We start from the raw sequence: 26530 nt of genomic DNA on the forward strand, positions 1-26530 counted from the left end.
GTAACACTAAAATACTCTTAGTACTAAATTCCCAACAAAGCATAGATTTATGGCATTCACCAATATCCAGAAAAACATTAACTGAAAAAATACGTTTTGCTTGCATCTTAATTGGATTCTATCTAGTCTTAGATATCATCAATGGATATTAAAAATTATACAGAACATGTGACAGTTCTTTTCCACACCAAATTGTTCTGTTGCTAGACCTCTAAAATTTCCCACACTTAACCATCGAGAGACCCCCTACCTTTAATCCCCCAAAATGCCTCCATAAATGTCCTCTAGGGGGCAGTGCTGCTACCATTTGAGAACATTGCTATATTAATCTATAGTATAATACAGCTATGTTGCTCATGGAGTTTTAAAATCACAATAACTGACATGTATGCATTCTCAAATGTGATATATTTTGCATCCTAGAATTAGAGGAGTTGATTTGTTCAAATCCTTCATTGTGTTATTGCAGTGGACAAGGGACATAATTTGTCCCTTTGAGAAAGAGTCATTTTATTTATTTATTTATTTATTTTAGTTTAGTTTAGTTTTTTGGGTCCGGTCGTGGGGCCTGAACTCTGGGCTTGGGCACTGTTCCTCAGCTCTTCAGCTCAAGGCTAGTGCTCTACCATTTGAGCCACAGTGCCACTTCTGGCTTTTTTCTTTTTGCTTATGTGGTGCTGAGGAATTGAACTCAGGACCTCAGGTATGCAAGGCAAGCGCTCTACCACTGAGCCACCTTCCCAGCCCCTTTATTTTATTTTTTGCCAGTCCTGTGGCTTTAACTCAGGGCCTGGGCACTGTCCCCGAGCTTCTTTTGCTCAAGTCTAGCACTCTACCACTTGAGCCATAGCACCACTTTGTGGCTTTTTCGTTTAGATGGTATTGAGGAATCAAACCCAGGGCTTCATGCATGCTAGGCAAGCACTCTACCACTAAGTCACATTCCCAGTCCCTTTTTTTCCCCTGAGGCTTGAACTCAGGGCCTGGCAACTATCCCTGAGCTTCTTTTATTCCAGGCTAGAACTCTACCACTTGAGCTACAACACCTCTTCCAGCTTTTTCTGTTTCCGTGGTGGTACTAAGAAATTGAACCCAGGGCTTCATGCATGCTAGGCAAACACCACTAAGCCGTATTCCCAGCCCAAGAAACATTTTAAATTAGGAAAGCAGTGTAGTAACATTACATAAACTAACGTTTGTTTTATATATATTTTAAATTAAGTTAAAATTTTGAGACAGGAACTTGCTATGTAACCCAGGCTGCCTTGAACTCATAATCCCCCTTGCTCAGCCTTCTTAGCGCTGGTATTACAGGTGTGAACCATAGTACCCAGCTGATATTTTGATGTTTTTGTTTTTTGCAATGCTGGGGATCGAAAGCAGGGCCTTGCTTGCATATTCTAGACAAGTGTTCTTCCATTGAAATACATTCCCAGCTCCATTGCATGTCCAGATGTGAAAATTTTGGTTTTATTGGTTCTATTCATAACGTGACCTAAATGTTTTATGCTATAAAGCTTCAAAACGAATTTAATTATTGCAGCTTGTTCTATTAAGTGATATAGCATTTTCCTACCTATAGATACTTTCTTTGTGTGTTTTTTGTTTTGGTCAGTCTTGGGGCTTGAACTCTGGGCTTGGGTGCTGTCCCTGAGCTCTTCAGCTCAGGACTAGCCCTCTACCACTTGAGCCACAGCGCCACTTCTGGTTTTCTGGTGGTTAATTGGAGATAAGAGTCTCATGGACTTTCCCCGCCCAGGCTGGCTTTGAACTGTGATCCTCAGATCTCAGCCTCCTGAGTAGCTAGGATTACAGGCTTGAACCACCTATAGATGCTTTCTTTATATTATAAAAATGATATATGTCAGGTATATATATGCTGTCTCATATATTTTTCTGCCTGGGCTGGTTTTGAACCACGATCCTCAGATCTCAACCTCCTGAGTAGCCAGGATTACAGGTGTGAACCACCAACACCCTGTGAATTTACTGGGTTCTTGCTATTTAATTTGTCCCCTTTTATATAATTAAGACACTAATATTTCTTCTAGTCATTTTAAAATTATTTTATTTAGATTAGTCTCTTTAAATATCTATATAGGCAGAAGATAATCATTCTGGCTTACTAGTGAGATCTGTGGTTTATTCAATAGCATCTTTAGACTGAGTATTTTCATGGAATGTGAATTGTGTCCCTTTCTGGAAAATGTTAATTTAAGTGTATGTTTCATGTCCAAGTGTAGAAAATTAGTACTTTAAAATTCTCAATACACTTACTATTGCAAAAAAAAGTTAAGATAGACTTATTCTAATTTAATTTGTGCCAATAAAAGAAGACAGTGTTTTGAACCTCATTTACTACTTCTTTTTGTTTTGGTTGTGGGGCTTGAACTCTGGGCTTGGGCACTGTCCCTGAGCTCTTCAACTTAAGAGTAGTGCTCTACCACTTGAGCCACATCATCACTTCTGGTTTTCTGGTGGTTAATTGGAGATAAGAATCTCACTGATGTAAAAAAAAAAAAAGAATCTCACTGATGTTCATGCTTGGGCTGGCTTTGAACTGCAATCCTCAGATTTCAGCCTCCTGAGTAGCTAGGATTACAGGCACGAGCTAGCTATCAGTGCCCAGCCTGGACCTCATTTACTTCTATAAAAAATTTTATGACTATACCTCTTTCATTTAGAACCATTTAGTTGCCAGTTTTATTTCTAGACCTACTTTTCTCAGCTAACTTGCCTCTGTGGTCTTTATTGGATGTATTTGAAGACTTTAATAAACCAATTTTATTCTAGGTTAAATGCCTATAAAGAAAGACAATCCAGGGGCTGGGAAGGTGGCTCAGTGGTAGAGCACTTGCCTTGCATGCATGAGGCCCTGGGTTCGATTCCTCAGCACCACATAAGCAAGAAGAAAAAAGCCGGAAGTGACGCTGTGGCTCAAGTGGTAGAGCTCTAGCCTTGAGCTGAAGAGCTGAGGGACAGCGCCCAGGCCCAGAGTTCAGGCCCCACGACCAGACCAAAAAAAAAAGAAAGACAATCCAAATAGCAGTTTGTTTTGTGTGATCTGTAGTTTTTGCCTCTGGAAGGAATAATTGAAAATGGACTTACTAATAAAAATCATGTCACAATATGTAATTGGAGGTTTTAACGTCCACTTTCTCTTGTTTTGTTTAGATGTCCCTGGTAGATTTGGGAAAGAAGCTTTTAGAAGCGGCACGTGCAGGTCAAGATGATGAAGTTCGTATTTTGATGGCAAATGGCGCTCCTTTTACTACAGACTGGGTAAAGAATGACTTTAATTTTGAAATGTTTTTGTTTTTTCTTATATTTTTTTCAGATGCAAATTTAGTATATTTATAAGTGATAAAAACAAAAAAATTACTTCTCAAGTTTTATAATTAGGAAATGAATGGTCAGTATTTTCTTTGATATTAGACATCTTTAGCCAAGTACCTTTTACCTCCAATAAAGTATTCAGAAAAGGCCAGAAGTAGTGCTCAAGTGGCAGAGCAAAAAGAAGCCCAGGGACAGTGCTCAGGCTCTGAGTTTAAGGACTGGCAAAAAGAAAAAAAAAACAAAGCTGGAGTTTGAGATTTTAAAGTACATTCGTATGGGATAGTCAATATATAGCCACTCTGGATTCAATTTAACAGTCTTAAATAGCACAGATAGAATTTATAATTCAGAAAATAAGAGATGGGAATTATATAATTCCTTTTAAAAAGCAAAGAAATTTGCATTTCAGCTAATTACCATTAATACACATTGCTCTACAAAAAAATAATGAGGTTGTACATACCTATAATCCTAGCACTTGAGAAGGTGAGGCAGAAAGATCTCGAGTTCTAGGCCTGCCTTGGCTATCCAGCATGACCCTGTATTAACTAGCTAACTAACATATGAGTTAAAGGAAATATTAAAATAAACTAACGTTTGAAATATTGAGATAAAGTAACAAATGTTTGAATTAAAGGAAATATCTCTTCCTCATGAATAAATGTATGGGAATTCTCAAAGGTTTCTTGTGAAGATGTAATCAGGCTAAATCAAGGGATTAATTAATTTCTTGGGAGTTGTATATATATATATATATATATATATATATATACACACACAGCATTGCTTTTCCATAGACAATAATGGAAATAGCATACAGTAGTAGAAGTATATTAAGGGTAACCACGAAGTGTGGATTTTATTTCTCTCTCTGGGACAGCTGGGAACATCTCCTCTTCACCTGGCAGCACAGTATGGGCATTACTCCACCACCGAGGTACTACTCCGAGCTGGTGTAAGTAGAGATGCCAGAACCAAAGTGGACCGAACACCGTTACATATGGCAGCTTCAGAGGGCCACGCCAGCATAGTAGAGGTCTTGCTTAAGGTATGTATTCTCTTTTTCTGTACTATTTTTTTTTTTTTTTGTAGGGGTAGGGGAGGAGTCAGTCATAAAGCTTGAATTCATTACACCTGAGTGCTGTTCCTGAGCTTCTTTTGCTCAAGGCTAGTGATCTACCACTTTAGCTACAACTCCACTTCTGGCTTTTTTACTGATTAATTGGAGATGTGAGTCTCACAGACTTTGCTGCCTGGGCTGGCTTCAAACAGTGATCCTGAGATCTCAGCCTTCCCAGTAGCTAGGATTATAGGTATAAGCCACTGTGCCTACCTTTACTCTGTGTTTGAAACTAAGCCCCACAGAGACTTTATAAGAGGTGATCTAGTTTTATTGAATGCTTGCTTTGTGTTTTGTAAATATTACGTGTGTGTGTGTGTGTGTGTGTGTCCATGAAATAAAAAAATTACCTTCAAGCCAGGCACTGGTGGCTCATGTCTATAGGCAGAGACCTGAGGATTGTGGTTAGAAGGCAACTGAGGGAGGGAAGTCTATAATACTCTTATCTCCAATAAATTGCCAAAAGAGCTAGAAGTGGAGCTGTGGTTCAAGTGGTAGAGCACAAACTTTGAGCTAAAGAAGCTCAGGGACAGTACTCAGGCCCTAAATTCAAGTCCCAGGACCAGAAAGAAAAAAAATTTATCTTTAACACTTCAGTCAGGAGGGGAAGAACCTTCATTTATGTGTATTCTTTTTTTTTTTTTTGGTTGGTTGTATGTCTTGAACTCTGGGCTTGGGTGCTGTCCCTGAGCTCTTCAGCCCAAGACTAGCGCTCCACCACTCACAGTGCCACTTCAGGCTTTCTGGTTGTTAATTGGAGATAAAAGTCTCATGGGCTGGGCGCCGTGGCTCATGCCTGTCATCCTAGCTACTCAGGAGGCTGAGATCTGAGGATTGCGGTTCAAAGCCAGCCCGGGCAGGAACGTCAGTGAGACTCTTACCTCCAATAAACCACTAGAAAACCGGAAGTGGAGCTGTGGCTCAAGCAGTAGAGCGCTCACCTTGAGCTGAAGGGACAGTACCCAAGCCCAGAGTTCAAGCCCCATGACCAACCAAAAAAAAAAAAAAAAAAAGAGTCTCATGGACATTCCTGCCTGGGCTGGCTTTGAACCACAATCCTCAAATCTCAGCCTCCTGAGTAGCTAGGGTTACAGGCATGAGCCATGGGCGCCTGGCCTTTATGTGAGTATCTTTAAGTCTGGTCAAACAATGGAAAGACAGTCCTTTGGGTGAGGGGCTGCAGCTTTGTCTTCAGTGAAGATGCTCATGGAAGGCAGCATTAGGCTTGGAGGGTTTGCAGATTATCAAATGACATAAATTACAAGTAACCTAGCTTTAGTCATCCAGATGCCAGAGGATGATGCGGACCACCTGAAACAGTGATCAACATCATTTTATTATTTATATTATTATTTATTGCTTATTCTCTTAGATGGTAAACCCATCTAATACAAGCCCAAAAATACAAACCATGTTTTATTCTAGATTCTCTTCCTGGCTGACATCCCCAAAAGTAAAAACCTTAACTTTACTATTTAACCCAATATATTTATCAATACATAATTATTTATAAATAGTGTTTCAACACGGAACCACATAAAATTAATGGGTTATTTCATGTTCTTTAGTTATGTGGAGCCAATTATGCTGTCTGTTCTTGTTTTAAAGCAAAAATTTTCCAACCGGGCATTCTTGTTGTATTTATCCATCCCTTTGAAATCCTTTGCAGCATGGTGCTGATGTGAATGCAAAAGACATGTTGAAGATGACTGCACTGCACTGGGCCACGGAGCACAATCATCAAGAAGTGGTGGAGCTTCTAATCAAATATGGTGCTGACGTACACACACAAAGTAAATTTTGTAAAACTGCATTTGATATTTCAATAGACAATGGAAATGAAGACTTAGCAGAGATTTTACAGGTAAGTTGGCTTTCAGTTTCAGAAAACATACAAAAGGTGGATGGGTCTCTTGTCTTTCATAATTTAAAGCCAGTGGTTCTGCAGTTAGGACTCGATTCTTTTTGCACAGACTTTGTTTCCTTTCACTTCTTGTGCTCATTAGGGTTCACGATTGTTTTGTTTTGTTTGTTTGTTTGTTTTTCCAGTCCTGAGGCTTGAACTCAGGACCTGGGCACTGTCCCTGAACTTCGTTTGCTCAAAGCACTGTACCATTTGAGCCATAGTGCCACTTCCGGGCTTTTCTGTTTATGTGGTACTGAGGAATCAAACCCAGGGCTTTGTCCATGCTAGGAAAACATACTACTACTGAATCACATTCCCAGCCTCTGGGATGTAGTCTTTATCATCTAATTTCTTTCTTTTATTTTCTACCATCCTTAAAAAGAAAAAAGAAGGATTTGTAGAATTTTTTTTTCCCTTTTCTTTTTGGTACTGGGGATTGAACCCAGGACATTGTACTTGCTAGGCAAGTACTTTGCCACTGAACTACATCCCAGCCCTACTTTTGCTCTTTTTAAGTAAGCAGCAATACTTCTCTTTTTCTTCAACTAGATAACATAGATATCAATTATCTTCTTTTGTTTACTGTTCTTCTCATGTACCTCCTTGTCCTCTTTCCCAAAAGAGACTGAACTCTCTCCTCTAATATCCTTTACCTTCATTGAAATTCATGTAGGAGATGTGTTATATTAGGAAAATGAGTTTGACTTTTTCTCATTCTTTTATACCTAGCGGGTTGAAGACTAGGAACTAATTGGAAAGGCTAATGCTTTATGTATGTAGTATTATCATATATTGCCTGAGATAGTAGAGAAAGTAATTTAATGTTAAACAATTACTGTTGCTACTGAGCAGTGAAGTATCCAATGATAGTGGGCTCTATAAAAACCTCTCACTGGGGGTAGAGTAGGGGAACCTTAAGGTATGAATTCATCCTTTTTTTTTTTTTGGTTAGATGTGGGGCTTACCTCAGGGCCTGGGTGCTGTCCCTGACCCTCTTTGTGCTCAAGGCTAGTGCTCTCCCACTTGAGCCACAGCGCCACTTCTAAATTCATACCCTTGTGCTACCGTTACACTGTCAGTATTCCCATAGACAATGATATGTGGTTCTTAGAGGATACACTCTGGGTGTGTATTTCTGCTGCAGTAGAGAACCTGTGCCCCGGGTTCTGCTAACACTCTGGTGTCTCTTCCTTAGATTGCAATGCAGAACCAAATCAACACAAACCCAGAGAGTCCTGACACGGTGACCATCCATGCTGCAACACCACAGTTCATCATCGGCCCTGGAGGGGTCGTGAACCTAACAGGTCTGGTATCCTCAGAAAATTCACCCAAGACCACAGGTATTGAGATGTATAGAGGATATAGATGTTGGCATTTCATGCCTCAGCAGGTATTCAGCCTTTCAAAAGAAAGGACTATTGGAGAATGAGGGTAAGATGATAGCAGCCACTCTAGTGTTCTTTGGTATTGGCCAGAGGCATTTCTCTGAGATAAAACAATCTAAAGAAAGGCCATATTGCAAAGTGTACTACTGTGTTAGCTCTCAAAAACAAACACAGCCATTCCAGCTTCCCTTAAGACTTGAATGAGGTAAACTAGAACCTGAGAAAGAGCCCTTGGGCCAAGCTCCTTGAAAACTCCTCTACTTTGTCTTTTCTCCTAGATGAAACGGGAGTGTCAGCCGTTCAGTTCGGAAACTCTTCCACATCAGTATTAGCTACATTAGCTGCCTTAGCAGAAGCATCTGCTCCCTTGTCCAATTCTTCAGAAACTCCAGGTTAGTAAAACAGGTCCAGATGTGTTTATTAAAAGTTGCGCATTTCAGCTGGCTGTGGGTGTAGATGCCTCCAGCACTCGGGAGGCTGAGGCAAGAGGATCGAGAGTTCCAGGCTAGCCTTGGCTACATAGTGAGACCCTATTTCACAAAACAAATTCTCAACATACAAACAAGAATATTAAGTCTTGGCAAGAATTTAAAATTTAAAAACAGTACAGAAAATGTCTGTTGATCAAATCTGGCCCTCCTCCCTCCCCTTTTTTAAAAAAATAAAGTAAATAAATATATGTGAACTTTTTTATAAATTGATGTTTGGATATTCAATTAGAGTGATAACAAGACTTACATTATACCTATCCAAAATAATTTTCTTCTTTTATATTTTTGGTGGTGCTGGGATTTTTTTTTTTGTCGGTCATGGGGCTTGAACTCTGGGCCTGGGCACTGTCCCTCAGCTCTTCAGCTCAAGGCGAGCACCCTACCATTGGAGCTACAGTGCCACTTCCGGTTTTCTGGTGGTTTATTAGAGATAGGAGTCTCATGGTCTTTCCTGCCTGAGCTGGCTTTGAACCGCGATCCTCAGATCTCAGCCTCCTGAGTAGCTAGGATTACAGGCGTCAGCCACCAGTGCCTGGCTGATACTGGGATTTTTACAATCAGTTTTTTTGCTTTGGTATTTTCAGATAGAGCCTTACGTTTCTGTCCATGAGTGTGGCCTAGACCACGATCCTTTCATTTACACCTCCCTGGTAGCAGGGATCACAGGCACGAGACCCATGCCTAGCTTATTGGTTAAGATAGGGTTTTGCTAACTTTTTGCCTAGGCTGACCTTGAAGTTTAATCCTCTTGATCTCCACCTCCTTAGTAGCTAGAATTAAAGAAAAGATGCCTAGTCTCTAAAATAGTATTTGCTTTAATTATTATATTAGTAAATTGTTCTTAATTAAAAAATTTCAAAAATTCAAATTAGGTGCCATGTTGCATACCTGTAATCCCAGCACTCAGGAGGCTAAGGCAGGAGGATGGAGAGTTCAGTGGGAAACAAGGGGTACATAGCGGATTCTGAGAGAGCCTGGGCTACCTCAGTGATACCCATATGTGGAGTGAAACAGAAGGGAGCCTTTCAAGAAATATACTTCTGGCTGGGAAGGTAGCTCAGTGGTAGAGCGCTTGCCTTGCATGCATGAGGCCCTGGGTTCGATTCCTCAGCACCACATATGCAGAAAAAGCCTGAAGTGGCGCTGTGGCTCAAGTGGTAGAGTGCTAGCCTTGAGCTAAGAGCTAAGGGACAGTGCCCAGGCCCAGAGTTCAGCCCCCACGACTGACCAAAAAAAAAAGGAAAAAGAAAATGCACTTCTGGGCTGGAATTTGGTTTAGTGGTAGAGTGCTTGCCTAGCATGCATGAAGCCCTGGATTTGATTCCTCAGTACCACATACACAGAAAAAGCCAAAAGTGTTCCTGGGGCTAAATGGTAGAGTGCTAGCTTTGAACAAAAGAAGCTCGGGAACAGTGCCCAGGCCCTGAGTTCAAGCCCCAGGTCTGGCAAAAAAAAAAGAAAGAAAGAAATACAACTTACTTTAATTCAAGCCATTTCATTTAACTGAATCAGGTACTTCTATGTATTGGTTTTTTGGTCCCTTCCTAAAACAAGGTAATGTAAGTTACTTTAACCGTTTCAGTTATTGGGCCATGTGTGGGTTTTTGTTTTTGCTGCTGCTTGATTTTAATTTCAATTTAATGATTGCAGGCATACTTTTGAAATGTTCCTTTTTATTCAATAAACATAGTTTCTGTTTTTTGTTTATATCTACATACAATTTAAAAACTTGTAAAACAGATACTTCTCTTCCCAGCCTTATTTCAGTTTTGTGGTATTCAGTTAAAAAATCATGACAAACAAAAGATCGTAGATATATTGTAACCTAACTTTTGAGTTAGACCAATAAATATTTAGGATATTACAGTTGCTTTTTATCCAGAGGGAAAACAGAATATATTGTTATCAATTTTAAATCTGCAAGGTTTTAGGGTCTCTAGTCTTACGTGTGTCAACATCTCACCTCACTGTTGGGGGTGATCGTTAGCATTTCTGAGGGGCCACTCTGTCTTCTCTGTAATTGGTTTCTTTTTAATTTTTTTTCTTAAATACTTTACATTGCATAACTTAAAAAGAAAGCTTTGTAGATGAAAGGTAAGAACTCTCTTATTTTAATGACATCCATTGCTAATAATACAAAGATGAAAGTTCTTGTGTCGTGCCTTGATTGTGTGTGATCTCAGAAATACGTTCCATATGGTCATGCCTTAAAAGATTACTACTTGAAGTTAGCATTCGACCACCAAACATTTCTTTTTCATATGGATATTTTTTTTTAAATCAAAGCCACAGTTAATGTGCTTGAAAGCCCTGGTAGTTGCTAGTGCATATAGTTTTATGTTGCACATTTCTTTTTATAATTGCCTTCCTGAAATTTTCTTAAGTGCCTGGTGGCAAAACTCAGTGACAATTTATAGCAAACAAGAATAACAAAAGCTCTCAACACAAAGGTGGTTGGCATTTTGAGTGTTCAGCAGCTTGTATTGTGATGTTTGGTTATCAGGTAACATCTTTATACAGTTGAAGCCCATCCTGTTGCCAAAAGTATGTGTTGGAAACCAAGGTCCCCATATGCGCCTTGCTTTTTTTTGTTGTTTTAATTGTGATTAAGTGATTCCATAAATTTCACAAATTTCATAGTCTTGTGAGATAAGGGATACTTAGTTAAAGACACAAGCACATTCTAACCTTCATGGGGCAAATTGTCTTTATCGTGGTCTATAAAGTTTGTGAATTCTATGAGCTTTGACAATACAGTTATTTCTTCCACATTGGGTTATATGTACATTTCTTTCCTTTTGCTTAGTATCAGCTGTTCCCTCTTTCCCTCTCATTCCCTCCCTCCCTTTGCTGCCATTGAGTGCCTTGCTTTTTTAAAAAAGGCAGCCCAAATAGGGCATTAGTAGCTCATGCCTGTAATCCTAGCTACTCAAGAGGCTGGCCTAGATCAAGGTTCAATGCCAGCCCTACAGGAAAGTCCATGAGACTTTTATCTGTAAGATAGAAGTAGAGTTGTGGCTTAAGTGGTAAAGTACCAGTCTTGAGCAGAAAAAATTCAGGGACAGAATCAGTACCAAAATAATTTTACAGTAATACTAGTATTATATACTGGATCATTCATTGGAGAGAGTATAATTTTTTTTGGCGGGGGGGTTCTGGTCGTGGCGCCTGAACTCTGGGCCTGGGCACTATCCCTTAGCTCTTCAGCTCAAGGCTAGCACTCTACCACTTGAGTCACAGCGCCACTTCCAGCTTTTTTCTTTTTGCTTATGTGGTGCTGAGGAATCGAACCCAGGGCCTCAGGCATGCAAGGCAAGCGCTCTACCACTGAGCCACCTTCCCAGCCCCTGGGGATTTTATTTATGTAAATGTTCATATATTCATTCTTCACTGCATTCTGCTTATCAGAGCAACCCTTGTTCAGTCAATCCAAAAGGGATATTATGGTATATGCTGACTCCTGTATGAATATGAATAGAATGGAACCATATTCAAAGTTCTCTTTTGAATTGTGGAATATCATTAGGCAGATAGAACCTTTGTCATGACTTAGTCATATTTATACCCCGTGCAACTAAAAGAAATTGCTTTCTTCCACATAGTCATAAAAAGGTAGTTGGAACTCAGTGATTACCAATTGTATCTAATAGATATGGCCATCACCATGAAGACCTGCTTTCAAAACTGTGTTAAAGTTGTTCTGTGCAGGAAAGAAACAGAGAAAGCAAAAATAAATTTCTGGTCACGCTATTTAGTGTCATTGCTGATATTTCCTTTCCATTTTTTTATTTTTTTAACTCCAGTTGTGGCCACGGAGGAAGTGGTCACCGCAGAATCTGTGGATGGAGCGATTCAGCAAGTGGTTAGCTCGGGGGGCCAGCAAGTCATCACGATAGTCACCGACGGAATTCAGCTGGGAAATTTGCACTCTATCCCCACCAGTGGGATAGGACAACCCATCATCGTGACCATGCCAGACGGACAGCAAGGTGGGTGGTAGACCTTTCCATAATGTTTCTTCTTTATTCTCAGCTCTCAAAAAACAATTGACACGTCTTTCCAAAGCATACACTTTGGCCTCAAATCACACATACCTAGTTTGTGCGGGTCCTGGCTTGAACTCAGGGCCTGGGCGCTGTGCCTGAGCTTTTGTGCTCAAGGATAGCAGCACTCTACCACTTGAGCCACAGCCCTACTTCTGGCTTTTTTGGTGCTTCAGTGAAGATAAGTCTCGTGGACTTTCTTGCCTGGTCTGGCTTTGAAGCATGATCCTTAATTCTCAGTCTCCTGAGTAACTAGGATTATAGGTGTGAGCCACAGGTGCTCCAGCTCAAGTTATATTTTTTGTAATCTGTTACAACACATGTAATTGCCTAGGTTTTTTTATTTTAGTCAGTTATGGGACCTGAATTCTGGGCCTGGGCGCTGTCCCTCAGCTCTTCAGCTCAAAGCTAGCACTCTATCACTTGAGCCACAGCACCACTTCTGGCTTTTTTCTGCTTATGTGGTGCTGAGGAATCAGACCCAGGGCCTCATGCCTACAAGGCAAGCACTCTACCACTGAGCCACCGTCCCAGCCCTGTAATTGTCTAGTTTTGTTTGCTTAGCCCGATAATAAGCTTACTTTTTTAAGTAGAAAGATTTTCTAGGTCCAAGATTTAGATTAGGCCCAGGGCTTGCAGAAAGTTTTGAAGTACTAATTCTAAGTATTTGGAAAGATGTAAACATTCAAAATACTTATATTAAGCAGATAGATATAAAATTGTCTGCAAGTCCTGACATGATGTAGACTAATTTATTTATCTATTTATTTATTTATTTTTTGCCAGTCCTGGGGCTTGAACTCAGGGCCTGGGCACTGTCCTTCAAGGATAATGCTCTACCACTTGAGCCACAGAGCCATTTCTGGCTTTTTCAGATCTCAGCCTTCTGAGTAGTTAGGATTACAAGTGTGAGCCACCAGTGTCAGCATTGTAGACTGATCTTAATGCTGAAATGATGAGGGGGGAAAAACCCTAAAAGCCACGACTCCAGTATCGTAGCAGTCTCAGTTCTTCCTGATTGAATTGGTAAACATAACTTGTCATTCAGCGAAGACTCCTAGTTTGCTTGGGTTGCTGTAACACAATACCAGAGGCTGGGTGACTTAAAAGGTAGAAATTTATTTTCTCATAGTTCTAGAAGCTGGAAGTCAATATCAGGATGTGTGAGGTTTGGTTTCTTCTGAGGCCTTTCTTGGACTTGAAGATGGCTGCCTTCTAGGAGTGTTTAGTTTATTATCTGTGTCCAGATGACATAAATATAGGTGGCCTGTAATCCTAGCTACTCAGGAGACTAAGATCTGAGGATCACTGTTCAAAGCCAGCCGGGGCAGGAAAGTCTGTGAGACTCTTAGCTCCAATTAACCATCAGAAAACCGGAAGTGGTGCTATGGCTCAAGTGGTAGAGCGCTCGCCTTGAGCTGAAGAGCTGAGGGACAGTGCCCAGGCCCAGAGTTCAAGCCCCAGGACTGCCCAAAACAAAACAACAAAACCATCCAAAGTTTAAAACTGCATAGCTAACATGAATATATGCAGTATGCAGACAGTTCAGTGAAACAAATAGAATTTCTCAGTTCTTTCTGAGTTAATTGTAAGTATATTATGAATAAAAAGAAATAAACCACTTCATACTCCAGATCTTTAATGCTTTAAATTACATTGCACTTATTTAGCGTTAGTTTTACTATTGTTTTCATTTCTGTTTACAATTTTAACTGACAGGTTTTTAAAAAATTTTTTTTGATAACAAAAAAACTCAGCAGACAATGGATTTTCCTAGTTTACTATTTAACATGGTCCTATGCTGCTGTATGAGAACAGCTTTTCCTATTGTTCACATTTATAGAAAGAGCTACAAAACCACTGAAACAAAGACCATAGTCCAGTAGTATGTTTACAAAGGGCTTTTTCTAATGTTCTATTCACATGAAGGAATATTATGCAGGTATAGGAAAGCTCTCTGTATGAATATAGGAAATCATAGGGAGTGAAAAAAGCCAGTGAAGAACAAGGGAACGTGTATATCTGAATGAATGTATATGCACATTTGTCTTCACACAAACTAATATAATAATAGATAAGAAATTCATATAACCTATTATCTGTATTAGCTTGGGTAGACATGAGACTTGATCCATATGAATGAATGTATTATGTATAAACCTAAATAAATACTTTAGCAAATGGATTTCAGTAAGACCAGAAAGTGAAGAAGAAAAGGACGCCATTATAAAATGTTGGTGTTTTAATTATTTTTGGACTGTACTTATTTAGATGAGTAGCATTGCCAATGTCAAGGCGTGTCTGTCTCTACCAAGCCTGCCTGAGAATGAATTAATGGGTACACCTTTTCATTTTAGTGCTGACAGTACCAGCCACTGACATCGCTGAAGAAACTGTCATAAGTGAAGAGCCGCCAGCTAAGAGACAGTGTATCGAAATAATTGAAAACCGGGTGGAGTCCGCAGAAATAGAAGTAAGGAGTCTTTTACCCGGTGTGTTTTGCCGCAGTCATCCAAAATAAATTCCATTAATTTTTCTTTATTATTTTTTTGTCATTTATATTTATTACTGACAGTGTTCTCATGCAGAATGAAAGTACATAGTATTATCATTTTGTTTATTTTTTTTTGCCTTCTACATATAGCAAGCCCTCAATAAATAAATATTGAATGAATGAATGCATGAGTGAAGAATTTGTTTGTAACAGTCTGTCATCCTAGTAACACTGTATGTCTTTGGTCCTTTTACTCCATCCTTGATTTTCTGTTGAGCTTTCTGTACATACCATTTTCACAAAGCACTAAAGGGAAATACTACGATATATGATTTTCCTTTCAAAAATACACTGCAGATACCTAATTGAGCTGAGGGTCTTCTTAAAGAAGACTGATGCTTTTCAGACCCTCATGTTTTTAAAAGCAATAGATAATTATTTAATCCTTTAAGGAACTTAACTTACAGGTATGATAGGATTTGACTTTTATCCTTTGTCTCAGACTAACTTGTGTTATAATCACACGATAGTTGCTTCACAGGTGTTCTTTTTCTCTTTCTCTCTCTTTTTTTTTTACTTATATGACTATAACTTTATATTCCCTGAGTTTATAATTTTGTATCAAATGAAAATAGTCACTGCTGAGTAAATTTACAAGAGCAAATACTATGTCATCATGGAACCTGAAACCAAATAAGCTGGGTTTAGATATCACATCTTGACCTGTCCACTTTGACGCCGGTTACCTTACCTTTCTGAGTCTCACTTTTGTTTTTCTCCCATATTGGATAATTTAGAATAGTATGTTCCCGGTTCATGAGAATTCCACATATGTATTTTACATATGATCATAGTACATGATCTATGTAATAAATCTACTGAATATTTAAGAAGGCTCTGCTTATCATAGAAAAATTCTTAAGTCACTAAAAGACTTAAAGGTTAAAAAACAATTAGAGTATATCTTTCTCATTTAAGTATCAGATTAGCACATCTTTGGCCCTAATCACAAATAATAACACTTTTGAGTTAAGAATCTGCTCAGCTAGTAAAGGCCCCCAAGTGCCTGCAATCCCAGCACTTGGGGGAAGCTATGGCAGGTGGAGAGCTGGTTTAAGGCTAGGCTGAGCTACATGCAAACACCCTGACTAAACGCACAAAAACCAAACCAAACCTGTGATTAATAGTTTAACTAAAATGTTTGGTAAAATTACAACTTTAGTTATTGAGTGTGGGTTTTCTTTTTTCTTTTTCCAAACTTAAAATGATGTATATTATAGTTTTTGTTTATAAACTAACAATTCATTTCATGAACAGTGTCACTATACTTATTTAATGCTCTTTGTTTCTGATTTGTCAGATGATCTTTTTCAGGCAGATAGGGTTAAAAAATTGCTTTACTATGTAATAAAGCGTTTTAAAATTCTTGAATGTTTATTAAATGTAAGCCTATTCCATTGAAAAGTTATGTATTTTAAACAATGAGTGTGTAGCCTGTGCCTTTACTGATTAATAATCTGTGAAAATTGCTGTTTCCTCCCAAGTTCTGACTGAGTCCTCTTTTAGAGTCTTTCAGAGATTAAGAAGAATAGTTACAAATAAGAAAGGAGGAACTGAGAAATATAATTGAGGAGGACCATGGGGGAGGAACTATGTAGGAGATGGCATTTAGCTTGAGATAAAGAGCAGTGGGTTTTGTTAGTGTGATTTGGTTTTCAGTAGACTTTCTGGTCATGGAAATCATGGAAATTCTCAAGTCAAAGTCACATGACCTTTTAGGGCTACTGCAGAGACTTTGACACAGTGAGTGTATATGGTAGGGGCAGGCTGGAATTACAGGATGAAGAGATGACCTCCAATGTGTACATCAAACCAGGTAATCATTTTCCTATACATGAACCCATGCTTTTGAATGTGTATTCGCAGATGACCAATGTTACCTTGGGGGCAAACTCGTATACTGCTCAATTTTCTGTAAAGCAGCAATCTGCAGCTGGGACAGTTTTGACCTTAAGGCCATTTGCCTGTAGGTAGAGGTATTTTTAGTGGTCATAGCTAGGGGTGACCCACTGGCATTGAGTAAGAAGAGGCTGGATGACCTCTTGCAAGGCCCAAGATAGCATTAGGAGTTTATATGGTCCAAAAGTAATGGAAAACTAGCTCACGAGATATAACTTAGCATGTGGCTTTTCTCTCTTGTGTCCCTGTACCCCATTACCAGAGTGACTGACTACCAGTGAGGAGGTGCTATGTATTTATTTATATTTTAGAGTTTTCCAAGTCACCTTTGGAAAAGTTTTGCCATGATCTGGAAAAATTAAATTGGAGATAATACATTACAAATTTCATCAGCGGTATTGACAGTGCAGGAAATCAAGTGCATTTGGTGGGGAAGATCCGAGGAAGAAAGACTAACTTGTAGTCTCTCACGTTTTGATAGTACCGTATGGAAGTATTTTTTTGGAGGAAGTATACTATTCATAGACTTCTTCCATAAATATGTAGCATTGTCCTATTCCAAATTGAACTTAATCTTTCTGCATGTTTGAGGGAGAAATGTAATGAATGAGTACCTTATAAGGAATAGATTGTCCCTGTTTCTTAGGTATTTACATGAATTTATGAAATACATTTTCTTAGTTGTGGAGGTAGTGACAGAGATGTTTTTAGTATATTTTATTGGGTTTTTTGAGATTGTATTTGTGTGCGTGCGTGCGTGTGTGCGTGTGTGTGTGTGTGTGTTGTAGGACTTTAACTTTGGGCCTGGGCGCTGCCCCTAAGCACTTCAGCTCAAGACTAGTATTCTACCACTTGAACCACAGCACCACTTCTGGTTTTCGGATGGTTTAGTGGAGATAAGAGTCTCCTGGACTTTCCTGCCCAGGCTGGCTTTAAACTGTAATCCTCAGATCTCAGCCTCCTGCTTAGCTAGGATTACCAAACATGAGCCACCTGTGTCCAGCTTTTTTAAAAAAGTAGACTTTTGTGTTTGTGTGTGTGTGAGGTGCTTGGGATCAAACACAGGGTTCCATGAATGCAGGCAAGCAAGCACTCTGCTACTGAACTACTCCCTCCCCCCCAACCATGTTTATATATTTTTAATGAAATATTTGTGTTCTTTAACCAAGAATGCATTGAGATCCTTAGTGTTGTTTCAAAAATTGACTTCTAGGCCGGGAGAAGAGGTGCACACCTGTAATACCAGCACTTGGGAAGTTGAAACAGGAAGACACATGATTTCCAGGCCAGCCTGGGCTACATAGCAAGACCCTGTCTCAAAAAGCCCAAAGAAATAAACAAATAAATAAATCTCTGTAAACTTTTTACAATGTTTTATTTGGCACCCTTTTAATCTCTGCCTTTTATTAATCTCTTTCTTCTTGATCTACCAGAGTTTAAACATTTATACAATACTATTTCTTAAGTAACAATTTTGTACAGAAAGCCAGATAGAAATAGTTCTGACTTTACAAACCAGAAAGCAGCCTTTGTACAAGTTGGAAAGGCCTGGGTGGGGCTGTATTTCAAGAGTGCTTTATTTTTAAAAATAAGATGATATTTATCATATTTGATCCAGAGTGGTTAGAAAAATTGGGCTGGGAGCCTAGCTCCATGGTGCTAAGTAGAGCCCTTGCCTAGCAAGGCAACCCTAGTACCACAAAAAAAGAAAACTGAAATTTACATACAAGGAAATGGTTCACATACCCGACCTACTTTTTAAAAAGCAAAACAAAAAGTTAAATTTAAAATACATTTAGAGCTGGATGTGTGGCTGTCACACTTGTAATCCTAGCTACTCAGGAGACTGACATCTGCGGATTCTGGTTTGAAGCCAGCCCAGCCAGACAAAAGCTGAGATTTCCAACTAACTAGCAAAAAAACCAGAAGTGGAGGAATGGTACAAGGCATGGAGTGCCAGCTGTGAACAAGAGTCAAGTGAGGGCTTAAGCCCCTCTGCGCTAGCCCCAATACTTCGTGCACCCGCATGCGTGCACGTGCGTTTGCACACACACAGAATATGAGATTGGAACCAAATTTAGAGTGTATTTTATAAATTTTGATTGTATGATTCTGTTCAAGCTATTCAAACTTCCCCATCAATTAAACAAAAAGGAGAAATAATAGTACTTATAATACAAAATTGTTGCAAGGATTAAATGAGGATACGCTTGAGGTTTGGTACAATGGAGGGCCTAGAGTAAATGCTCATTAAATGTGGTAGAAGATAAATCGCTATAATAGTTAACACAAAATACAGATTTGAATATCTTAAAATGATAAAATTGTCCCAGATAAGTGCTCTCTAAAGCACCATTTAAGATAACCAGAAACAGAGGATTTAGCTCAGTGGATGAAAGAGCACTTTTCTGGCAAGTGTAAGACCCTGAGTTCGATCCATAGCTCTGCCAAAAAAAAAAAAAAAGCTAAACCAGCCAGGCGCTGGTGGCTCGGGCCTGTAATCCTAGCTACTCAGGAGGATGGGATCTGAGAATCATGGTTCAAAGCCAGCCCTTTCAGGAAAGCCCGTGAGACTCTTACCTCCAATTTACCACTAGAAAACCAGAAACGGCACTGTGGCTCAAGTGGCAGAGTGCTCACCTTGGGCTGAAGAGCGCAGGGACAGCGCCCAAGCCCAGAGTTCAGGCCCTACAACCACCACCACCAACAACAACAAAAAAAAAACAGCCAAATTCCTGTTCCATTAAAGAACTGTCTTGTATGTAAATGTATGTCAGTAAACATTTGACAAAAAGTAACAAAGGCTTTCTAAGTAAAATAAGCAATGTTTTCTACTTTTCAGGGTTTTTGTTTGCTTTAAAAATGACCTGGCAGATCTCCTCCCTAAACCTGAATTACTGAGATATAAATAAAAAATGAAAAGACTTAAAATTTTTGTGTTCTTCAATCATGCTTTTAGTGTGTACAAAGGATAGCCCAGTGATTCTCTCCTCCCCCCGCCCCCCCCAGTCCTGGGAATAAACTCTGGGCCTGTGTGCTGTCCCTGAGCTTGTTTTGCTCAAGGCTGGCATGCTACTACTTGAACCATAGTACTACTTCCGGCTTCTTTTTTAAATGTGGTACTGAGAATGGAATCCAGGGCTTCATGCATGCTAGGCAAGCACTTTACCACTAAGCCACGTTCCCAGCCCTCTTTCTAGATAAAGCCAAAAATATGTTGTATGTGCATCTTTTATTGGCCTAATAGGCAAAAAGGACTATTATTCCCTTTACATTACAGTATAGTGTGTTTTTTTTTTTGGCAGTACTGGGGTTTGGCTTGCTATGCAGACACTCTACCACTACAGTCCTGGCCTTTTTTTTTTTTTGCTTCAGGTTATTTTTCATTTAAAAACATTTTTTTTCCCAGGGCTTTTGGGGCCATAATCATTTTACCTATTCTTAGTTGTAGCTGCGGTTCCAGGTGGGAGCCTACATTGCTCGTTTGCTGTGATAGAATCTCACTAACCTTTTGATCCAGGCTGGCCAGGGTAGCTGGAATTACAGGCATGAACCACCTTGCATAACCCAACACAAGTGAACTTTAAAAATATGCAAGGCGGAGAGCACTCTGGCTGGTAGGGAAACTGCCTTCCATCCTCTCTCCTTATCCATTGGTGTTCAACAAGCTCTGCTTACCTGAGGCTTGTGGTCTTTTTGCCAGTCACCTTTCTCGGAATTGTAGTGTGAAGAGGGGCAGGGTTGTTCCCGAGGCATCTGGGTAGGCGTTGCTTAAATTGGGAGATAAGCAGCAGTCTTTTGTTTTGTGTCCTGGGGCTTGAACTCAAGGCTTACTCTTTATCTGAGCTTTTTTTTTTTGCTCCAGGTTGTATGGAAGCCACAGCTTCACTTCCAGTAGCTAGGATTACAGGCAGGGGCCATCTGCCCTTCAGTTTACAGAGCAATATTTTATTGGTCTGTTTAATGGTATGACTTAGGGAACACTATTTTAGACTATCACTCTTTTTTTTGGGTCCAGCCGTGGGGCCTGAACTCTGGGCCTCTTCAGCTCTCAGCTCTTCAGCTCAAGGCTAGCGCTCTACCACTTGAGCCACAGTGCCACTTCTGGCTTTTTTCTCTTTTTGCTTATGTGGTGAATCGAACCCAGGGCCCCAGGCATGCAAGGCAAGCGCTCTACCACTGAGCCAACTTCCCAGCCCTAGACCATCACTCTTAATCTTAGATGTGAGGTATCTTGCTTACTATTGTAGAGGAAGATAGTTTTAAAATGAATAATAGGAGCTGGGCACTAAGTGGCTCACACCTGTAATCCTAGCTACTCAGAAGGCTGAGATCTGAGGATTACAGTTCAAAGCCAGTCCAGGCTGGGAGGTCTGTGAGACCTTTATCTCCAATTAGTCACAGAAAAATCCCGAAGTAGCAGCATGGCTCAAGTGGTTGAGTACTGCCTGGATTGAAAGGAGCCCAGGGATAGTGCCCAGACCCAGAGTTCAAGCCCCAGGACTGCCTCTACCCCCCCCCCCCCGCAAAAAAAAGGTAATAGGGCTGGGCAAATGTGGTAGGTGACTGTAATCCTAGCTACTCTGTAGGCAGAGATATGAGGATCTGGTCAGTTTAGGCCAGAAAGTCCTGGAGTCCTCATCTCCAATTAGCTAGAAGAAGTAAAAACAAAGCAAAGCAAAACAAAATAAAAAATTAAGTGAAGACATGGCTTAAGTGGTAGAATTCTAGCCTTGAGGGCCAGGGGAGGAAGCTCAGTTAAGCCCTAGTACTGGAAAAGAAAAGGAAAGGAAAAACCAATTAGTAGTAGAGGCACATGAATCCAATTCCTCACAGTGCAGTTTTGGGAAAGCTACCTCATCTCTGAGTGCCGTTTTTCTCAGCTGCAACATGGGCTTCATATTTAAGAGGCATGTTTGTAGAAGACACCATGTTTTGTCATATAATAGGTGGCCAGTAAATGCTATTTTGTTTTTTCTTTTGGTCGTTGTAAGGCTTGAACTCTGGGCCTGGGCCCTGTCCCTGAGCTCTTCAGCTCAAGGCGCACACTCTACCACTTGAGCCACAGCGCCACTTCCAGTTTTCTGGTGGTTTATTGGAGATAGGCGTCTCACGGACTTTCCTGCCTGGGCTGGCTTTGAACCGCGATCCTCAGATCTCAGCCTCCTGAGTAGCTAGGATTACAGGCGTGAGCCACCATCGCCCGACTAGTAAATGCAATTTCTTTTATTTTTTATTTTTTTATTTGTGTAAATGCAATTTCTTAATTGATACCTTTAGATGAAAGCATCTCCTGTAGAGACATAAAGAGGTATGGTTGTATCTTTTCTTTTCAAACTCTTCTCTAGTTTTTATAGGGTATATATAAGTAGAGGTCCCCAATGTGTGTGTCTTCTGTTACTCTTATTTCTAATTACAAAATAATCCCCTTGAGAGTAAAAAGCAATTGATATTTCCTAATGTGAAGTGCAAATGAGTGTAATTACTGGTTGGAAAGGCAGATTGTTTTATTTATTTGAAGGGCACGTGCTTGTAGGTATGTTAATGTATTTGTGCAAAAAGTAAAGGAAAGCTTTTTTTTCTTTTTAATTAGGAGAGAGAAGCCCTTCAGAAACAGCTGGATGAAGCCAATCGAGAAGCACAGAAGTATCGGCAGCAACTTCTTAAAAAAGAGCAGGAAGCAGAGGCCTACAGACAGAAACTAGAAGCTATGACCCGTCTTCAGACAAATAAAGAAGCTGTCTAGTAGAAATGAACATGTAGTTCGGTTTTACTTTTTGGTCAAGAATGCGATCTGGAACTGCGCCCTCTAAGGGTAGAGTCATGGAAACCCAGGAGAACAGAGACTACAGATTATTGATAATTGGACTTAAGCCATGAGCTCTGAATTCTTGTAACATAAAACTTGACTAGAGAACTTGTGAAATGTATTTAAAACTGAATTCTGTAAATAGTTTTTGTTGGTTTTTTTTTTTACAGTTTCAAATGAGTTGATAAAGATTGTTTAAGAGATCCAAAAACCACAATAAGTCACTGTTATTGTGAATTCTTTTTGAATTTAGTACAAAAACCTTAATTTCTCAGAAGCAGAACAGTTTTAAGGGTGATCGTTGTTGATTAGACCAAATGTTATATAATTATGGTGGACCGATGCTGGTAATACTTTTGTAGGTTTAAACTTCTATATGAAGAGAAAACTTCTCCCAGGAAATCTCTGTACAACTTTAAGTTGTCTCAGATTTTCTGAAAACATTTTTTTTTTTTTTAGAAAGCAAGATTTTTTTTTATATCTGTTCAATTTCAGCTATGCCCAAGTAGATTGACATGTATATGAAGCCAATATTTTTTAAGCTTTTTTTCTGTCTGTACATATTCTGCACGTTTTATCATTTCAAAATGCATCCCATGCATAAGTATTTTTTTTCCCCCACAAAGATGATGCAAATTTCCGGAAGAAAAAAAATACCCTTTTAGTCTAGAGGTCATTGAAAGTAAGTAAGCTAGCAGCTGGTTTTATTGGAATGACAATGTTCTTCAGAAGGAGCGGCTTACCACGTAAACTTGAATTTGCAAATTGCAAAGAGAATTTTAATTTCATTGTGGGGACGTGAACCTGCATTCTGTGCCTTCATCATGGTTTACACATGAAAGCACTTTGGGCACTGGATTTTAAAATAATGCTTTTGCAAAACTCAATGCATATGGATTTCTAAAATATATTTCATGGACATATCTCCCTTCTTCCCACCCTCCCTCCAGGAAATTATTCTCATGGAAAAAAAAAATATTTGGTTTTGTATGTAGAACAAAAACCTTTTTGTACCACAGTGGTGTTAGAGATAAATCTCCCTCTTTCCCTGTCACAGCTCAATGTGGGACTTGATCTCAGAAAGTTCTAGAATTCCACACTATATGGACCTGAAACGGATTGACTGTTCTTTTTTTTTTTTTTTTGTAACACATACCTTCAAGCCCCCTCTTTTTTTCTTGCTTTATTTTTTAATGTGTTATTGCTTTATGAAAAATGTTGAACCCTAAAACCCCTCTAGATTACCTATGCTGTATAAAGAAGCAACTGCCCTTAAAACTGTATTCTGGCCTACTTTTCTATTTTACAATTAAATATCTTTTCCACATATGTTCAGTGTAGACTTCTGATTTGATTATATTTTCCTCCACACATGAAAATTTTCAGCTGGTCGCTGGTGGCTCACACCTGTAATCCTGGCTACTCAAGAGGCTGAGATCTGAAGATTGTGGTTCCAAGCCAGCCCAAGCAAGAAAGTCCATAAGATTCTTATCTCCAATAAAACTTCTCAGAAAAGCCTGAAAGTAGCATTATGGTTCAAGTGGTAGAGCGCTGGCATTGAACAAAAGAAGGAACATCACCCAGGCCCTGAGTTCAAGCCCCAGGACTGGCCAAAAAATAAAGCTGGAGGCTTAAACCCTCTGGGTTCAATCTCTAGTCTAAAAAAAAAAAAAAAGGTGGGGGGGGGAATTGAGGGGAGGAAGAAAAGTTACAACTCTATTTAATTTATATCTTTCCAGGTGAGCTATTGTGTGTTGTTTCTATTGCAATTCTAAAATTTTGAGTGATTTCTTGGGATTTGTTAGTTCTTTCACTGGGGTTATCCACACTGTTGTTAATATAGGAAAGTGAATGATCAGCTTAATCTTAGTTGCTTCTTAGAAGCTTTACTTACACCAGATTTGAGGATTAATTTAAGAACTCTTGCCTAGGTGTTGGTGGCTCACCCCTGTAATCCTACCTTCTCAGGAGGCTGAGATCTGAGTATCAAGGTTTGAACCCAGGCAGGAATGTCTATGAGACTTACCTCCAGTTAATCACCAAAAAGCTGGAAGTGGAGCTATGGCTCAACTGCTAGATCCTTGAGCACAAAAGCTGGACAGCATCCAGGCCCTGAGTTCAAGCCCCAGTACAAGCACAAAACAAAAACACTCTATAGATAGGCACTGGTGTTTCATGCCTAGCTACTCAGGAAGCTAAGATCCGAGGATCACAGTTCAAAGCCAAATCCAGGCAGGAAAGTATGTGAGACTTTCTCTAATCAACTATTCCAAAAAAGCCAGAAGTAGCTCTGTGGCTTACGTGGTAGAGTGCTAGCCTTGAACAAAACAAGCTCAGGGACAGTGCCCAGGCCCAGAGTTCAAGCCCGAGGATTGGCTTTTTTTTTTTAATCTTTTTTTTTCTTCTTGGGTCCGATCGTGGGACCTGAACTCAGCCTGGGTGCTGTCCCTCAGCTCTTCAGTTCAAGGCTAGCACTCTACCACTTGAGCCACAGCGCCACTTCCAGCTTTTTTCTTTTTGCTTATGTGGTGCTGAGGAATCGAACCCAGGGCCTCAGGCATGCAAGGCAAGCGCTCTACCACTGAGCCACCTTCCCAGCCCCAGGATTGGTTTTTTTTAAGCCCTACCCAGAACAAATGGAGACATTGACAGAAATAGTTACAGGGGCTTCTTTCTGACAGTCCTGTTTTGTTCTATATTGCCCTAAACAAAGTTCTTTTTTTTCCTGATAAAAATCCATAGATTTGTGCTTTAGTGTACTGTGCAAACCTCCCAGCTTGACTCAGAAGTAAAAATACAGCAAGAAAGAAACTTTTCAAATAAAAATTACAAATCAGTGCAAGGAACTTTGCTGTCCATCTGTGTGGCTTCCCAAAGCATTAGTACTTAGGTTTATATAGCAAATGGAAAAGCCATTTCTGTTCAACTGGTAACCATTGAATAAATAATCCTTCCAGCGTGTCCGATCAACTTAGGAATGGACTTGTCATTTCACTAACTAATATTTACCCTGCTTGCGTCTCATTATAGATAAGTAGTCTGCTGTAGTTTGAAGTGGGCTTTGATGTTTGCTTTCCCCGATTGTACATGAGTCCTGATGACGTCAGCTCTCCAATCAACAATATTCAGTCTCAGATTGCTCTGTGTAAACCAATAGAAAATGGACCATTCTCACTGGGATGTGCTTCCGGTTCCAGATGTTTGTGATTTTTGGAAACTACGTATCCCAAATGGATGTATGTACACAGGTACAAGATAGCATCTGACACTTTGATTCCTTGAGTTTCCTTTAAAAACAAACAAAAAACTCACTTCAGTTATAATTGGGATACAATTTTCAGGGCTCTTCATTTTTAGATCAATATTATAAGTCACTCACTCCCCTCCCCCAACAACTATTTGCTTTCTGGGAAAATCTTGATCTAGTTTCTGACATTCTAATCACTATGCTTGCTTGCTTGCTTGCTTGCTTCCCTCCTTCCTTCCTTTCCTTCCTTCCTTCCTTCCTTCTTTCCTTCCTTCCTTCCTTCTTTCTTTCTTTTTGGTTGGTTGTGGGGCCTGAACTCTGGGCCTGGGCGCTGCCCCTGAGCTCTTCGGCTCAAGGCTAGCTCTTTACCACTTGAACCACAGCGCAACTTTTCAGTTTTCTGGTGTTAATTGGAGATAAGAATCTCAAGGACTTGCCTGGGCTGGCTTTGAACTGTGATCTTTAGATCTCAGCCTCCTGAGTAGTTAGGATTACAGGCCTGAGCCACTGGCACTCGGCAATTTTTATATTTTTTTAAATTCAGGAAAGCATTCATTTTTGTTTTGCTATGATGAGTCTATATTTACCATATCTTTAAAATATAAAAATGAAGTCTAAATTGAATTTTTTTTTTACTTCATAAGAAAATACATATTAGCCGGGCGCTGGTGGCTCACGCCTGTAATCCTAGCTACTAAGGAGGCTGAGATCTGAGGATCGCGGTTCAAAGCCAGCCC

The 26530-nt window shown here is 39.8% G+C and overlaps 1 protein-coding gene across 5 annotated transcripts in view; it reads left to right on the forward strand.

The window, feature by feature from the left end:
* The window catches only part of Gabpb1 (GA binding protein transcription factor, beta subunit 1), a 40056-nt gene extending 16736 nt beyond the window's left edge, over positions 1-23320 (forward strand). For 3 of the 5 annotated variants that reach the window (XM_013010117.1, XM_013010114.1, XM_013010116.1), the window contains 8 exons: positions 3175-3282; positions 4217-4384; positions 6126-6320; positions 7558-7669; positions 8029-8142; positions 12045-12230; positions 14642-14757; positions 22331-23320. In XM_013010117.1, the coding sequence (XP_012865571.1) occupies positions 3175-3282; positions 4217-4384; positions 6126-6320; positions 7558-7669; positions 8029-8142; positions 12045-12230; positions 14642-14757; positions 22331-22483 (1152 nt within the window). In that variant the 3' untranslated portion in view covers positions 22484-23320. Of the gene's footprint in view, positions 1-3174; positions 3283-4216; positions 4385-6125; positions 6321-7557; positions 7670-8028; positions 8143-12044; positions 12231-14641; positions 14777-17950; positions 18067-22330 lie in introns of those variants that run through there. The other 2 variants (XM_013010118.1, XM_013010119.1) reach the window with 2 other exon arrangements.
* The last annotated feature ends 3210 nt before the right edge of the window (positions 23321-26530 follow it).

Source organism: Dipodomys ordii, unplaced genomic scaffold (genome assembly GCF_000151885.1).
Source record: "Dipodomys ordii isolate 6190 unplaced genomic scaffold, Dord_2.0 Scaffold11, whole genome shotgun sequence".
Taxonomy (NCBI): domain Eukaryota; kingdom Metazoa; phylum Chordata; class Mammalia; order Rodentia; family Heteromyidae; genus Dipodomys; species Dipodomys ordii.